This window comes from Pongo pygmaeus, chromosome 19 (assembly GCF_028885625.2).
Source record: "Pongo pygmaeus isolate AG05252 chromosome 19, NHGRI_mPonPyg2-v2.0_pri, whole genome shotgun sequence".
NCBI lineage: Eukaryota > Metazoa > Chordata > Mammalia > Primates > Hominidae > Pongo > Pongo pygmaeus.
This window is the reverse complement of record NC_072392.2, coordinates 4,961,260-4,974,569: the sequence shown is the minus strand read 5'-3', so window position 1 is coordinate 4,974,569 and position 13,310 is coordinate 4,961,260. Positions and strand designations below refer to the sequence as shown.

The window sequence follows — 13,310 nt, the reverse complement described above, 5'->3', positions numbered from 1 at the left end:
AGAATGACATGGTATGGAAATAATCCAACAGAATTATTTTTTGTATTATGAGACTTCAGAGTTCACGTAAGCAGTCACTCTCATTCTGAATTTCAGAGGACTGAGATTATACAAATTTCCTGGTGAATTCATACTCTCTACTTTTGCAACACAGAAGACAAGGATATTACTTGAAGCATTAGCAGGACGGATCCAGGCAAAAGATTAGAGAATGGAAGGATTATTAGACACTAGAATGTTTGGCAAAAGGAAGCTGTATCATCTCTCCTACTCCAAATATCAAACCAAATGGTTGAATTGTATGCTCTCTGAGTGGTTCTTCCAAGAGTGATTAACTTGACATAGGCTGGGTCCTATCAGTCACGTAGAATTAATATAAATTATTTTTCTAGAGTTTGGAAACCACAGGTTTAGATGGATCCCCTGAACTCACCGATCCTGGGCATGATTACTAGCTTCCTGAGGTGGGAGTGGTCTCGCTAACCAGGATACTTGCATCCAAACCGCATCATATAGGTCTTTCTTCCGGGTATGCACAGTGCATGGAACAATCAATGGTATTCCAAAGAGGCTGGGGCTATTCTCCTGAGGTGACAGGAAATACAGTTCTGTCCTCATCTGTATGTATGAACGAGAATAGAGAGTTGAGAAGACAGGCCTCTGATTCCTCCCTTTGGTTCTTCTAACCCTGCCAATGACAGGCATTATCACCATTTCAAATTAGTCACTATCACATTCTTCTCTATGTTTATAAAACCATCTTTATTGACACAAAGAGAACGGTTACAGTGGAGTCATTAAAAGCACTGAGGTAGTGCCAGTTTTAGAGTTGTTGCCTATTCTATCAAACTTGGGTTTCAGTAATTAATATATTCAAACCAGTTTTCTCTGATAAACATATCTCACATACACTGAATCACATGTAAAAACTAGTAATAGCTTCATAGCTAAAGGCTTTTAAACAATTAAGACTCTTTCTTTCTCCAGAAAATATGCCAGTAAGCTGGGTGTGGTGGCTCATGTCTGTAATCCCAGCACTTTGGGAGGCTGAGGCAAGAGCATCCCTTGAGCCCAGGAGTTTGAGATCAGAATGGGCAATGTAGGGAGACCCCATCTCTATAAAGAAATAAATACAATTAGCTGGGCATGGTGGCATGTGTCTGTAGTCCCAGCTATACAGGAGGCTGAGGTGGGAGGATTGCTTGAGTCTGGCAAGTTGAGGGTACAGTGAGCTGTGATCATGCCACTACACTCCAGCCTGGAAGGTAGAGTGAGACCTGTCTCAAAAAAGAAAAAGAAATGAAAAGATGCCAGTGGAAAAAAAAAAAAAAAAAACACTCTCTCAACTATAGTTTTCTAGGGATAAGCTGTTGATAGTAGTTGTTGGAGTGGCAATTCCCAAAGTTTTGGAGATTTGTGAAACCTAGTAATTCTATTTTGTAACAAGCTTATCCACCTTCCTAAAAGCAGTTAAGTGATTTTAATCTTTGTTTTTTGTTTTTTAAATACAGGATAGGATAAAAGTAAGGTAAACATTTTAAAAATTTGCTTTGAGTATGTTAAAGAGATATTTATGATATTCCTTAATATAGAGATACTGCACAGAATTATCCTGAAAATGGCTGTTTAATAAACATTTAGTATAATGGAATGGTTGGTGGGAGTTCAAGGTTATCCAAAGCTGCTGAACCTTTGAACATTTAATTCCCTAAGAAGTTTGGTATTTATTGAGTAGTTAGAAAAGCTAAATCAACAACTTATCAACTCACTAGGGGTTAAGTTAGCTAGTTTCTAAGTAAAAAGACCCTTCTTTATTCAGATTATGAAGCATTTTATTTTGCCGTTTTCATTTAAGCTTAAATACATAATTTAAGACCCTATTTCATATGTTACTATTATTATAAGACCCAGAGAAATCCAGAGTTCAGTACAAATATTTTATAAAATTTTAAAACGTAGCTAAACCCACACAATTTTCATCCTCTCATTAAGGAACTTCTCCTAGTGCCCTAGGGCCCATACTTTCTCAGTTACTACTGAGAAAAATTCTACTCCCAGTTATTAACATGGTTAGAAACTTCAAGCCAGGGCCAGGTGCAGTGGCTCACGCCTGTAATCCCAGCACTTCGGGAGGCCGAGGCAGGCAGATCATGAGGTCCGGAGTTCGAGACCAGCCTGGCTAATATGGTGAAACCCTGTCTCTACTAAAAATACAAAAATTATCTGGGCATGGTGGCAGGCACCTGTAGTCCCAGCTACTTGGGAGGCTGAGGCAGGAGAATCACTTGAACCCAGGAGGCAGAGAGTACAGTGAGCCGAGATCGTGCCATTGCACTCCAGCCTGGGCGACAACAGCAAGACTCTGTCTCAAAAAAAAAAAAAAAGAAAGAAACTTTAAGCCAAGGGCTACTAATTCAGAGAAAAATAAAAATCAGAGGTAAAAGGGTACATTTCTGGCTGGATGCGGTGGCTCATCATGCCTGTAATTCCAGCACTTTGGCAGGCCAAGGTGGGTGGATCACCTGAGGTCAGGAGTTCGAGACCAGCCTAACCAACATAGAGAGACTCTGTCTCTACTAAAAATACAAAATTAGCCAGGCGTGGTGGCGCATGCCTATAATCCCAGCTACTGGGGAGGCTGAGGCAGGAGAATCACTTGAACACAGGAGGCGGAGGTTGCGGTGAGTTGAGATCATGCCACTGCACTCCAGCCTGGGCAACAAGAGCGAAACTCCATTGCAAAAAAAAAAAAGTACATTTCAAATAATTATCACAAAGCAACTAGCTTTCCATTATCACTGAGTTTAAGAAACAGAATATAGTGAGCACTCAAAAGCCTCCCATTTGCTTCCTCCAAATCACAAATTCTCCCTTCCTCACAAAGGTAACTATTATTCTAAATGTTACAGTAATCACCTTCTTGCTTTTCTTTACAGTTTTATATCCTATGCAGAAGTAAATAAACACTAGATTTCATTTTCCCTGTTTTAAAAGTTTTTATATTTATACATAGAATTACTTAATTCATTTTTTTTGTTTGTTTTTTGAAACAGGGTCTAGCTCTGTCATCCAGGCTGGAGCATAGTGGTGTGATCTCAGCTTGCTGCAACCTCCACTTTCTGGGCTTGAGAGATTCTCTTGCCTCATCCTCCCGAGTAGCTGGGTCTACAGGCATGTGGCACCATGCCGGCTAATTCTGTATTTTCTGTAGAAATGGAGTTTCACCATGTTGCCCAGGCTGGTCTTAAACTCCTGGGCTCAAGCAGTCGGCCCACCTCAGCCTCCCAAAATGCTGAGATTCCAGGTGTGAGCCACTGTGCCTAGCCTAATTCTTTTTTGTCTGGCTTCTTTCCATCAACATTAGGTTTACGAGATTCATTTATACTGCATATAACTACAAATCCATTTATTTTCATTCCTGTATAATGTTCTGTTATCTTAATATATCTCAATTTCCCAATCCCTTCTGCAACTAATGGACATGTAATGTTTTCATTTTGGGGCTACTATAGATAATGCTGCTATGAATATTCTTGTACATATCTCCTGGTACACATATCTTTTGGGTGGATACCTACAGGTAGAACTGCTTATCTTTAACTAGAAAATTGTATTCCAAAGTAGTTGTATTAATTTATATTCTCATCAGCATGGTATGAGAGTTCCTGTTGCTCTACTTAGCAACCCTGCCAGTCTGTTTAATTTTACCTGTTCAGGTGAGTGCACTGATATCATACTATTGTTTTAATTTACATTTCACTGATTACTAGTGTCGTTGATCACTTTTTTTTTTTTTTTTTTTTTTTGGAGACAGAGTCTCGCTCTGTTGCCCAGGCTGGAATGCAATGGTGTAATCTCAGCCCACTGCAACCTCTGCCTCTGGGGTTTAAGCAATTCTCCTGCCTCAGCCTCTCAGCCTCCCGAGTAGCTGGGACTACATGCACCCACCACCACGCCCAGTTAATTTTTGTATTTTTGTAGAGACAGAGTTTCACCATATTGGCCAGGCTGGTCTTGAACTTCTGACCTTGTGACCCATCCATCTCGGCCTCTCAAAGTGCTGGGATTATAGGCGTGAGCCACTGCACCCAGCCAAGTTATCAATTTTAATGAAGTCCAATTTAATCTTTTCTTTTATATGAGTAGTGTCAGGAATGTATTCACCATTATTATCTTCCAAGTGCTGTTTCATTGTTTTGCTTTCAAATTTAGCTCTATAGATCACCTGGAATTGTGGTGAAAGGTAGGTGCCAAGTTTCATATGGCTATCTAATTGTCCCAGCACCACTTGCTGAGAAAACTGTCTTTCTCTCACCACCCTGCAATGTTCTCTTTGTTATAAATCAGGTGTTCATACATTTGTGAACTGGTTTCTGGGCTCTCTATTCTATCCCAATGGTCTACTTGTCTTTTCTTGTACCAATACGACATTATTTTAAGTATCATATCTTTGTGAAATAAATCTTGATATCTGGATGATATCCAATCTTGATGATATCCTCATACCTTATTCTTCTTTAAGAGTATCTTGGTTATTCCTGGTGCTTCGTATTTCCACATATGAGAATCAGCTTATCAACTCAGACACCACACACACACACACATACACACACAAACACATGCAGACTTTGCATTTTTATTGGGATTGTGCATTAAGTCATCTGTAGATTAGTTTGCAGAGAACTGATATCTTAAAATATCGAGCCTTCTAATCCATGAACATGGTTTATTCCTTCCAATATTTGTCTTCCTTAATTTCTATCAATATTTTATTTTCTATATAGATGTCTTATGTGTCATTTTTAAAGTTTATTCCTAGGTACTTAATTTTTTTCTCAGCATTTAATTTTTTGATACTAAGATAAATAATATCTGTAGTTGAGTTGAATGGTGGCCCCTAAAACAGTATATCCATGTTCTAACCCCTGGAACCAGTAAATGTGACCTAATTTGGTAAAAGGATGTTTGTAGATATAATTAAATTGAGGATGTCAAGATGAGATCATCCTGGATTATCTGGGTGGGCCCCAAATTCAATGATAAATATCCTTATCAGAGAAAGACAGAAGGAGAAGGCCATATGAAGAGGCAGGGATTGCAGTTATGCAGTCACAAGCCAAAGAACGCCTGGAGCCACCAGAGGTTAGAAGAGACAAGAAAGCATTCTCTCCCTAGAACCTTTGAAGGAAGCCCCCACCCTACTGAAACCTTGGTTTCAGACTTCTGGCCTCCAGAAGGTGAAAGAATAAATTTCTGGGCCTGGTGCAGTGGCTCACACCTGTAAACTCAGCACTTTGGGAGGGCGAGACAGGCAGATCACAAGGTCAGGAGATCAAGACCATCTTGGCCAACATGGTGAAACCCCATCTCTACTAAAAATAGAAAAATTAGCCAGGTATGGTGGCATGTGCCTGTAGTCCCAGCTACTCAGGAGGCTGAGGCAGGAGAATTGCTTGAACCCAGGAGGCGGAGGCTGCAGTGAGCTGAGATTGCGCCATTGCACTCCAGCCTGGGTGACAGAGCGAGACTCCGTCAAAAAAAAAAAAAGAATATATTTCTGTTGTTTAAAGCCACCAAATTTATGGTAATTTGTTATAACAATCCTAAGAAACCAATACAGTACCTTTTTTACAATTTCATTTTCTCTTGTTGCTGCTATACAATCAATTTACTTGATCTAGAAGCCCTAATTTCCTTTATTTTATTTATTTATTTATTTATTTTAGACAGAGTTTCGCTCTTGTCGCCCAGGTTGGAGTGCAATGGCACGATCTCAGTTCACAGCAACCTCCGCCTCCCAGGTTCAAGCGATTCTCCTGCCTCAGCCTCCTGAGTAGCTGGGACTACAGCCGTGTGCCACCATGCTTGGCTGATTGTTGTATTTTTAATAGAGACAGGGTTTCACCATATTGGCCAGGCTGGTCTTGAGCTCCTGACCTCATGATCGTCCTGCCTCGGCCTCCCAAAGTGCTGGAATTACAGGTGTGAGCCACTGCGCCCGGCCTTTCCTTTCCTTTATCAAATTAGGATACTAAAATCCAAAGAGCTCAATCAGCTATCTAGTGGCAGAATTAGAACTAAAACATAGGTTGCTAAATTCCTAGTTCAGTGCCCTTTCTACTCTACCAAGTTGCCACTATACCCGAAGACTACCTCTTTAACAATTATCCACTGACCACACTTTTGAAACCTTCCTTTTTCTTTTTTACCAAAGAGTCAACCTTTAATGCAATAGTTATATATTAGACTATCAAGAGAGGAATTATGCACAACTTGATTTTGCCCAAGAACATTCTTGTGTCCTCTAAGGAAAAAAAAAAAAAACCCAAAACAAAAAACTTTTCCAAAGCCATCCGCATTTATGTGGCATTGAAGATGTACATACCTACATAAACACACAGGAAACATAAATTTTGTGTGTGTTGGTTTTTGTTTTTTTCTAATTTTTTTAGAGACAAGGTCTCACTTATTGCCCAGGTTGGAGTGGAGTGGTTATTTACAGGTGTGAGCATCATAGCATATTATCGCTTCAAAATCCTGTCCTCAAGGGATCCTCCTAAACGTGTCTGGCTTAGGAGAGTTGTTTTTTTTTTTTTGAGACAAAGTCTTGCTTTACCACCCAGGCTGGAGTGCTGTGGCACAATCTTTGCTCACTGCAACCTCTGCCTCCTGGGTTCAAGCAATTATCCTGCCTCAGCCTCTCGACTAGCTGAAACTACAGGCACATGCCACCATGCCCAGCTAATTTTTGTATTTTTAGTAGAGATGGGGTTTCACCATGTTGGCCAGGCTGTTCTTGAACTCCTGACCTCAGGTGATCCACCTGCTTCAGCCTCCCAAAGTGCTGGGATTACAGGTGTGAGCCACCGCACCCGGCCATTTTCTTTCTTTCTTTTTTTTCTTTTTTGAGACAGGGTCTTGCCCAGGCTGGAATGCAGTGGTGAAAGCAAGCATGGCTCACTGCAGCTTTGATCTCCTAGTCTCAAGTGATCCTCCTGCCTCAGCCTCCAGAGTAGTTGAGACTATAGGCACACACCATCATGGCTGCTTAGTTAAAAAAAAAAAAAAAAAAATTTTTTTTTTTTTTTTTTGGTAGAGACAAGGTCGTACTATGTTGCCCAGGCTAGCCTTGAACTCCTGAGCTAAGGTGATCCTCCTGCTTCAGCCTCCCAAAGTGTTGGGATTACAGGTGTGAGCCACTGCACCTGGCCAGGAGACACAAATTTTTAAAGAAAGTAGTACTCAGATGCACTGACTATCCTGTTGCCTCTTCATATACGGATGAGGAATGTCACTTCATACATTAGCCATCATGAGTAATACTAAATCCTGGCTCTGATCACTTATATTAGCATATATAATACATTGAAAATGCATTCATAGCAACAGATTTTGAGGACAGGATAAAAAAGTAAAAAAATAAAATTTGTAAAAGTATTAAATTTTAAAAAATTAAAGAAAAAAGAGAAGAAAATGCATTCAATGATGTTGCAAAGACAGAAAATGGCTATATCACAAATGACACTAGCAAGACTGGCAGTGAGTTGCCTAACATTTAACTCACCATTTTTCGGTGGACTGCAATGATGTAACCTGTAAAGGGGCTGTCAGGAAGAGATGGCATATGACCATTAACCATTCCATTTGTGAAGTTCTTCTCAGTTCCACATGGCACAACAGTGTTTGGCATTCCACTGGGGATGAATATTGGTTGGGGTAGGTCCCCATTGGTAGTTAGGGTGAACATTCCATTTGTAGATGGCGAAGAGGAGAAATCTACAAATTCAAAGATAAGTACAGCATCATAAGCTTGTGGTATTTTCATCTTTGCTCTTTTCTCAAGTATCCTGAGGACCAGAGACAGTGTAGTCTCTTAACACAGGGCAAGGAGAAATCATAGTATAAATAATTCTAGATTTGTTGGAAGATTTTAATTTCCAGTTTTACTTCCGTAACTCACACTTTTGACCAAATGAAAAGGAAAGAGTAACTGCTGGAAACTCTTAAGCAGAATTTTTGCAGAAACCTGTATCAGCACCATGTTGTAGCACACAAACAGTTCTACCACTTGTTTTCTTTTCCTTCTCTTCGCCTTTGAAGACACTGTCCAATACAGTAACCTCTACCCAGATGTTGCATTTAAAATTTAAATTAGGCTGGATGAGGCAGCTCACATTTGTAATCCTAGCTCTTTGGGAGGCTGAAGTAGCAGATCCCTTGAGCCCAGGAGCCAGTGACCAGCCTAGGCAACATGGTGAAAACCCATCTCTACAAAAGATACACCATAGCTGGGCATGGTGGTACACATTTGTAGTCCCAGCTTCTTGGGAGGCTGAGGTGGGAGGATTGCTTCAGCCCATAAGGCAGAGGCTGCAGTGAGCCAAGATGATGCCACTGCACTCCAGGCTGGGTGACAGAGTGAGACCCTTTCTCAAAATAAAAAAATAAAAATTAAAAATGCATTATTCTCAGTCACACTAGCCACATCTCGAGTGCTTAACAGTCCACGTGACTGGTGGATACTATATTGGATGGCAAAGATCACAGAAGTTCCCACCACTGCAGAATTCTATTGGATAGTGATGCTCTAAATTAAAACTAAAATTAGATCATCCACCAACTCACCGTCAGGACTATCTACCTACTACATGTCAATGAGGGAAACCTCATAAAGCCCTTTATAGTTGGGGAATTAGCCTAATTAACCTAATTGTAAGTAACATAAAGAATAGACAAAGCATACTAGTGGCTAAAAGGACTCAGTGAGTGACCACATTAAATTACATATAATATTGGATTTCTTTCTAGCTATATCTATTGTTTATATTTTCTGGTAGCATGTTCCTCTCATACTAGCTGTTGCCATGTTAGTATTAGATAAAAGTTCAAAGAGATCTGAATTCCAAGAGTATATTAGCTAACAAGTACCTATCTAACTGAAGTCACTTGGGTTCTCTAAATTTTAGGTTTCTCATCTAAAAAATATGGAATAATCAGTAAGGTTTCCCTTGGGTTCCAAAATTCTTCTGCTATAATATCCTCAGCATGAACAAGTATAAAAAAGATGACAACTCTTAGACAAATATTTAAAGATGCAATCATGAGAAGGAGTTCTAGTTCTATCTTACCTGTCTGTGTTGGACTAGAAGCTGAAATTGGAGATGCAGGGACAGGAATTTCAAATGCACACAAAAATCCACTCACTGAGAGTTGTACTTTTTGGTTGTCCTGAGGAAAGTTCTACAAAAACAGCAGCAAGATGAGAGGGGGAGATGTTTCAGATAAAAAGGAAAAGTTCTCTCTCTAATGTATTTCAAAAGAATGTCTTAGGGGCTTTCATCCGTAAAACCAATGAGATGATTGAATAATTTTTCAACTACATAAAGGATGAATGCTTGATAAAAATAACTGAAAACTAACCTCAATTGTTGAACTATTATCTCTTTTCACAGAAGAAGTGTGTTGTATATGACTGACTTCTTCAGTTTTGTCCTTCATTTCAGGGATCTAAATTCCAACCCTCAAAGACCCCATTTTTGCATTTCATATTAAGAAAATGTCAATGAGGTGAGAATGTGTTCAGGAATCCCAAAGATTAATATAAATAATACCAGTTGCAGGAGCTTAATTTAGAGTAGGCAATATATTTATTAGATTATTTGTTTCCCCAGCTGGTTTGTAGAAAGACATGACTGGTGCCAATTTGTCTTTACTCTTAATTTCTTAGTGTGTTAAAAGACCAAGTATATATACTCATAAATACATAAAATGCTTTAACCTAGGAAGAATTCTAGTAACAGTGGTAATATAGATGAGCTGTGAAGTGTAACAGCAGCAGTCTTTGGAGGAAACCTATACTATAGTGACACAGCTAAAACACTCCATACAGGCAGACTTACATATTTCCCTTCTTCAAAAATACCACCATCAGTATTATCCCTTTATTCTGGTAGAAAACTCTTTTAAGTTTCTGGGTTGGAAAACTTGGCATTTTTTGTTGTTGTTGTTCAGTTTTCACTATGTTTTAGTATCTCTCTTGGTCACATAACCTAACAACTGATCATCATAATCGAGAAAAATGTCATCTTTGAAGGATAGAATCAAAAGTTTCTCAGAGTAGTTAACGTTACCTTTATGTTGGAATCATGTACTTCTGCTAGTAGGATTTGTTCTGAATTAAGTCCACAGAGATCCCTCAGCTGTTTTTTTAAACCTGTGTACTTTTCATCCATATTCAGTCTTAGTCCATACCGTACAGGGGTAGTACCATCTAACTTAATCACTAGTAAAGAGAAAAGATCTTTTATCGGTAAAATGCAGGTTTCATTGCAAGTCTTAAATGCTGTGTACAGATATATCTGACCTGTAAATATAATAGCAAATATTTCAGCCTAGAATTTTTATTTTATGTGTAAACACTAAAACAGATGGTACTTAGGGATAATATTAAGTGAAATCAGTATTTTTTTGGTGTTGTCTGACATAAAAGTATGAGTGGCTTTGCAGGGTTTTAAAGAGAGTTGCTGGCATATTTGAAACCAAAAAAACATGCCCCAATCTACATCTTTCAAACCTCAAGTCATGCCTAAAATTAGGTTGCTCGATTATAATATGCTGACTACCAGTCTTTATTTGTAAACAAATAACTATGCTTACAAATTCAGGCTATTTAAATAAAGTAAATTTAATGGAATCAAGTAATTTTTCAGAACTTTGTGACCTACCTGTTATTTCTAAGTTCATGTAACTGCCCATTGGTAGTGGCAAAGACAAAAAATTGAAAGGGTCAAATTGGACACTTATATGCCCACATGTCTTGCATTTGACCTGAGATCTTAGCTGCCCATGGAACAAATCCACAACAATTGATCTATTTCTTCTTAGATGGTTGTCCCAGGCCTAGCAGTAAAAAAGATGAGAATTTTCTCTCAAAATCCAAAAGACAGGCATTTCTATATAAATTCACAGAAACTGGTTAAATATATTGGATTTAAAAGTAAAGAATATAATCCTTACTCTTCATTTAACATAAAGTATTAAATTGAGATGGAAAATCCTATTTTTCCTTTGTTCTTATCAAGGTAACAATGGTAAATACTAAAGTTATTTGTCCATTAACAAGTATAAAGCATGCCTATAGGTCACTGTATGCATTACTTTAGCAATTATGGGGACTCTTTAAATTCCACTGGATAATTATTCCTACATCCAGTCCCATAAAGTTTACAATGTGAAATGGCAACAGTTTTCTATATTCATTAAAGGTATTTTTGTTTTGGCATTATCACATAAGAATTAAGCATAGAAACAGAAATTCCTTCATTTTCGCAGCAAAATTCTGATCTCAGAATAGTTTAGTTTTCATTTAAGTTGTGCTACATGTATTTGTGGCCAGAACATTTTGTTTATTGCTTACATTAGAAACTCAAAACCGACAAACCTCTGCAGCTACTTCCCAGTCTGGTCGGCCATCACTGTCCTTCAGTTCCACATATGGCTTTTCATGGACTCGGTTGAGATCTTCATGAAGACCATCCAAGAGAAAAGCCAGAAGTTCTTGGGAGTCTTGTTGCTGAAACCCATTAAACCTGGGAGCATATTTTGCTATGGTCCACTATAAATATAAGAGAAGTCACAGTCATTATTTCCTACCCATAAAACTTGGAATGAACATGTCGTATAATCCAATCAGAGCCATTGCAAGAAAATAAATAGTATAGTACTTAGTCTGCCACCATTTCAACGAATGTATTTTGGATAATCATGAAATCTTTTGAATCTTAACGTAAAATGATCAAAAAAAAAAAAAAAAAAAGAGAGAGAAGTATTTTGGCCAATACTGTGTCCTCAGTTCAGTATCATGTAAGCAAACTGTTCTTCAGGCACATAGATGTTATTTAAGACAGAAATACTAAAACAGCATTTGCTCACATTGAAAGACATCCTGTTCTATAATGTTTTACACATTTTTATATGCATATAAAATATGTATATTTTATAGGTACATAATATATACATAACATGCATAAAATAATGTGTATATAATAATACATAGCATGTATAAAATAATATGTGTATATATTATTTTATATAATGTAATGTCTTCAACAATTACATTTTCTGGTCTTGTTGCATCCTAACTTTTATTAACTGCATTAGAATTATTTAGAGGATATAAATTAATTAGAATAGTGCCTGGCAAGAGGTAAGCAGTCAAATGTGTAGCTGTTATAGTTAATAATTTGTAATATAAAAAGCTTTTGCTTTGTATTTAAATAAAAATAATGAATAATCCTAACTTCACTAAAATCTACTACATCTGATATTAATATAAAACTTACATTCATTAGTTTCATTCATTCATTCTTCTACTTTTTTTTTCTTTTTGGAGACAGAGTCTTACTCTGTTGCCGAGGCTGGAGTGCAGTGGTGCGATCTTGGCTCATTGCAAACACCACCTCCCAGGTTCAAGCATTTCTCGTGCCTCAGCCTCCCAAGTAGCTGGGATTACAAGCATGCACCACTACGCCTGGCTAATTTTTTTTAGTAGAGACAGGGTTTCGCCATGTTGCCCAAGCTGGTCTTGAACTCCTGGCCTCAAGTGATCCACCCACCTCGGCCTCCCAAAGTGCTGAGATTACAGGCGTGAGCCCCTGTGCCCAGCCTACTTCTTTGTATTCTACAGATAGAACTGTCTTAGTTCTGTTGAAAATGGATTGGATTGGATGTAATTAATAAGACTCTGAGGTCCACCTTGCAGTTAGAATACTGCTAATAGTGAAGTATTACCAAAAAAGGTTTACTCTTCATATGTTTGACAAATTAGTAAAATGAATGACATCCCGAATTTAGAGTGTACCTTTGGTCTTTATCCTACCCACTACATATACATAGTATTTTGCAAATATTTAAACAAGCAAAAGAATTTGGCCTCTTGTTTATACCAAGTGAAGGATCCAAAAACATTCATTAAGCTAAAAGGCTAAACAGAAAAAACAAGTAGAGAAAAATGATTAGACAACTATTTAGGAATTAAATACTTTTATATTATTTTAACCTGCTTACCCGAAGCTTTAATGGGGCAACATTCTTCTGAGTTCCACTCCAAAGTTCCTGTACTAAATCACCATAGCATTTAGCCATATGCCCCTTCATGCCAATGGGATTTGTCCTAGAAGTTTGAGAGGAAAATTTGTTGCCAAAGATTCTCATAAATCACAATCATGTGGGCACAAAGATGCCTAGCATCTCACATCAAAATATCTTTTCTTTTTGAAACAAGAGATGTATTCCTTGGCCTATTTCATATT

At 38.1% G+C, this 13,310-nt stretch overlaps 1 protein-coding gene across 3 annotated transcripts in view; it reads right to left on the bottom strand.

The window, feature by feature from the left end:
* The window catches only part of USP6 (ubiquitin specific peptidase 6), a 47,624-nt gene that overhangs the window by 20,737 nt on the left and 13,577 nt on the right, over positions 1-13,310 (bottom strand). For all 3 annotated transcript variants that reach the window (XM_054459433.2, XM_054459435.2, XM_054459434.2), the window contains 7 exons: positions 13,066-13,171; positions 11,441-11,614; positions 10,725-10,899; positions 10,131-10,282; positions 9,129-9,240; positions 7,565-7,776; positions 434-618 (listed from right to left, as the gene is read on the bottom strand). In XM_054459433.2, coding sequence (XP_054315408.2) covers positions 434-618; positions 7,565-7,776; positions 9,129-9,240; positions 10,131-10,282; positions 10,725-10,899; positions 11,441-11,614; positions 13,066-13,171 — 1,116 coding nt within the window. The remainder of the gene's footprint in view (positions 1-433; positions 619-7,564; positions 7,777-9,128; positions 9,241-10,130; positions 10,283-10,724; positions 10,900-11,440; positions 11,615-13,065; positions 13,172-13,310) is intronic.